Consider the following 3,127-nt stretch of genomic DNA (forward strand, 5'->3'; position numbering starts at 1 on the left):
CCCCCCTGCACAAACTTCACCTGGCTGTTTTACATTCCACCAGGAGCACTACCATAACAAGTCATTAATTTTTGTGTGAAATGTAGTACACGTCCAATCGCTCTGTAATCCGAGACCACTTCAACACTGCCCAGCTCAACCTTGACGCACTTCTCACAGGTCTTCATCTCCCCTGAGAAAAGTCTCCACAAGCGCATTCACAACTTTGGGTCATATGATTACAGCAGGTTTGAAGTTCACCTGCAGTGTTGGGAAGGTTACATTGGAAATGTAATAGGTTACAGATTACAAGTTACCCTATTTAAAATGTAATAGTAGTGTAACTTTTTCAATTACTTTATTAAAGTAATGTAACTGATTACTTTTGATTACTTTTTGATTACTTTTCAAAATTTCTAATGAATGTTTATTTGCAACTGTTAATCATTTTCAAACATTTACACCATGCAGGGCTAACCTTACAGTAGTGCTCAACACTCTCAGACTTTCAAAATCCTTCATCACTTGAATTAAGATGAACAAATTTGAACACATCCACCACAAAATCAGACTTTAGTACCGCCTTTTACTTTGAGATTGATCTGAAGTTCAATGCAGATTAGGAAACACTGCATCTAACAATGGTTTGGAAAAAAATAGTTAATTAAAAAATAATAATAAATAAAAGCATATACATCAACTCAAATACGGTTATCTAATAAGCATGTGTCCTATTCTGTGTACTAAACTCCTGAAACATTGGTGATTTGGGAAAGAAATCAATTAAATCTGTATGTGGATGTGTGTAAATATTCAAATGTAATCCCCTTTGTAATCGTTCACATTTTCATAAGTAACTGTAATTTAATTACACAGTTTTTCTTAGTAACTGTAACTGATTACAGTTACATTTATTTTGTAATTAAATTACGTAACGCCGTTACATGTAACTAGTTACTCCCCAACACTGTTCACCTGACATGTGATATAGAGCAAACTGACCTTACTGACACAGCACTGATTCATTGTTTGTCAATACAGACCTAATACTTACATGCATAATCAAGAAGTACAAACAATTTTGCACTTCTGAAGAAAAAATGATCAGACACATTGTGAGTACTAAAATAAATCTTATCAAGGTAAAGTGTAAAACTCTACAGACAGTCAACTGAAAGCACTTAAGTAAGAAGAGACGGAAACTCACAACTCTGCCTCGGCTTCGGAGAATTCACTGAAGAAGGTGCTGCCATTGGAGTGTGGCGGTCCCGGCGATGCCTCCTCGTTCCTGTAGCTGCTCTGGCTGCTCCCTTCTTCAGGCAATGTCTCTGGCAATGTGGGGGACTTCTGGAACGATCCAGGCATTCCTGGCTCCGCAGACCCCAGGAAGCAGGGGCATCGAGTCCGAAGCCCCTTGAAAAGGAAGTTCATTTTTAGAGAGGGCAACCAGGGACAGCCAAGAAGGTTCTTGAAGGCCACACGAAACTCTGGACTTCGACAGTAGATGATGGGGTTGAGGCCGGAGTTCATGTAGCCTAACCAGTTTAATAAACGAAAAATCTCCATGCTCGGCACGTCTCGATTGAAGACATTGATGATGTTCGCCACAAAGAAAGGCAACCAGCAGAGTGTGAAGACGCCCATGATGATGCCCAGTGTCTTGAGGGCCTTGTGCTCCTTGACGACGGTTATTCTCGACGGTCGCCTTCGGGAACTTTTCCGCCTTGCCGTCATTCCTCCGACATGATTGCACATCGAAGGTAAGTTGTTGTTGCCGTGGTGCGTCGGCTGTACCTGATTTCCTATGCACTCATTTTGGAACCTCAAACGGTTTTTGTCGATTAGCTGTTTCTGTTGTGTGGCAATGAAAAAGACGCGTGCATAGACGAAAATCATGATGAGTAGTGGGATGTAGAATGAAACCACTGATGAAATTATAACAAAGTGCATATTTGCTATAAAATCACAGCACTTGGGGTCCTCATTACATTTTCTTAAGATTTCATCGTCATTCTCCACACGCCAGTACTGATTCATAATGGGGACGAAGGAGATTAGAGATGAGACCAGCCACACGACACAAACGATAATTCGAGCCCTACACTTATTCAGGAGCACTTTATACCGCAGAGGCCGTGTGATTGCAATGTACCGATCCACTGCGATGATGCAAAGGGTCTCTATACTGGCAGTGACGCATAACACATCAACCGATGTCCATAACTCGCACAAAGTCTTGGTGAGTTGCCATTTCCCCGTTACGACAATTGTGGCACCCAGTGGCACCACCAGCACCCCCATTATGAGGTCAGCGCATGCCAATGACATGATGAAGATATTCGTTGTGGTCTGCAGCTGGGAGGTGCGTGCAATAGCGATGATGACCAGAAGGTTACCCACAACGATAATGGTGATGATGATCACCATGATGAACAGCTCCAAAGACTTAAACTCATGTTCTTCTCTCCCTGTCGGAGTTGCATTGGTCGGTAGACTGCTGGTCACATCGGTTGGTAGAGTGCTGCTCATCAGAATTTCCATGTTTCAGTATTCAGAGATCAAGGCTTGCAATTTTTCAAACTGAATATCAGAAACAAGCAGCAGCAAAGAGACATAGCTAGTGGCTGGAAATGTCTAAACCTGCGATACCATGACGATGTTGTCTATAATCTTGCATTTTATACCACTGTAGTTCCAAATCTTGAACAACCGCATCAATTCTGTTTCACCTCTCCTTCAGGCATCCTTAAAGTCGTGCACATCCCGCAACTTGTACATCCTGTAGGATTTTAAGCACGTTCCACACATCTGAACTGCAGATGTAGGAGGGAAATAAGTCCCTTTTATTCTGAGTTAAAACTGGTCCATGAGAGATGGGGGGAAAAAACAATAGAACTTTTTGAAAAGCTCTTGAAGCCACCAGAGAAAAGGCAGATAAGCAGGCGTCCTGTTGAAGTATTCCACTGAAGTGGAGTTTGAGCTGAAGTGGAGGAGGTTCAGTCAGCGTGTTGCCACCGCGTGTGTGGAGCGGACGAGTGGAGGTGCCTCTACTGCCAAAAGCTCAAAGGAGCAGTGACACTGCCGACAGTCAACAGTGGTAAAACACTCTCCCATTCTGATAATGCTTGCTCTCTCTCTCTCTCTCTCT

General features: G+C 42.6%; 1 protein-coding gene across 1 annotated transcript in view; it reads right to left on the minus strand.

Annotated features, from left to right (window-relative positions):
- LOC107724439 (beta-1 adrenergic receptor-like) overlaps positions 1 to 2,817 on the minus strand; it is a 28,135-nt gene extending 25,318 nt beyond the window's left edge. The window contains exon 1 of the mRNA XM_016533415.1: positions 1,187 to 2,817. Coding sequence (XP_016388901.1) covers positions 1,187 to 2,520 — 1,334 coding nt within the window. The 5' untranslated portion in view covers positions 2,521 to 2,817. The remainder of the gene's footprint in view (positions 1 to 1,186) is intronic.
- Positions 2,818 to 3,127: the final 310 nt, after the last annotated feature.

The sequence above is a fragment of the Sinocyclocheilus rhinocerous genome, unplaced genomic scaffold, assembly GCF_001515625.1.
Source record: "Sinocyclocheilus rhinocerous isolate Xijiao unplaced genomic scaffold, SAMN03320098_v1.1 scaffold311, whole genome shotgun sequence".
NCBI lineage: Eukaryota > Metazoa > Chordata > Actinopteri > Cypriniformes > Cyprinidae > Sinocyclocheilus > Sinocyclocheilus rhinocerous.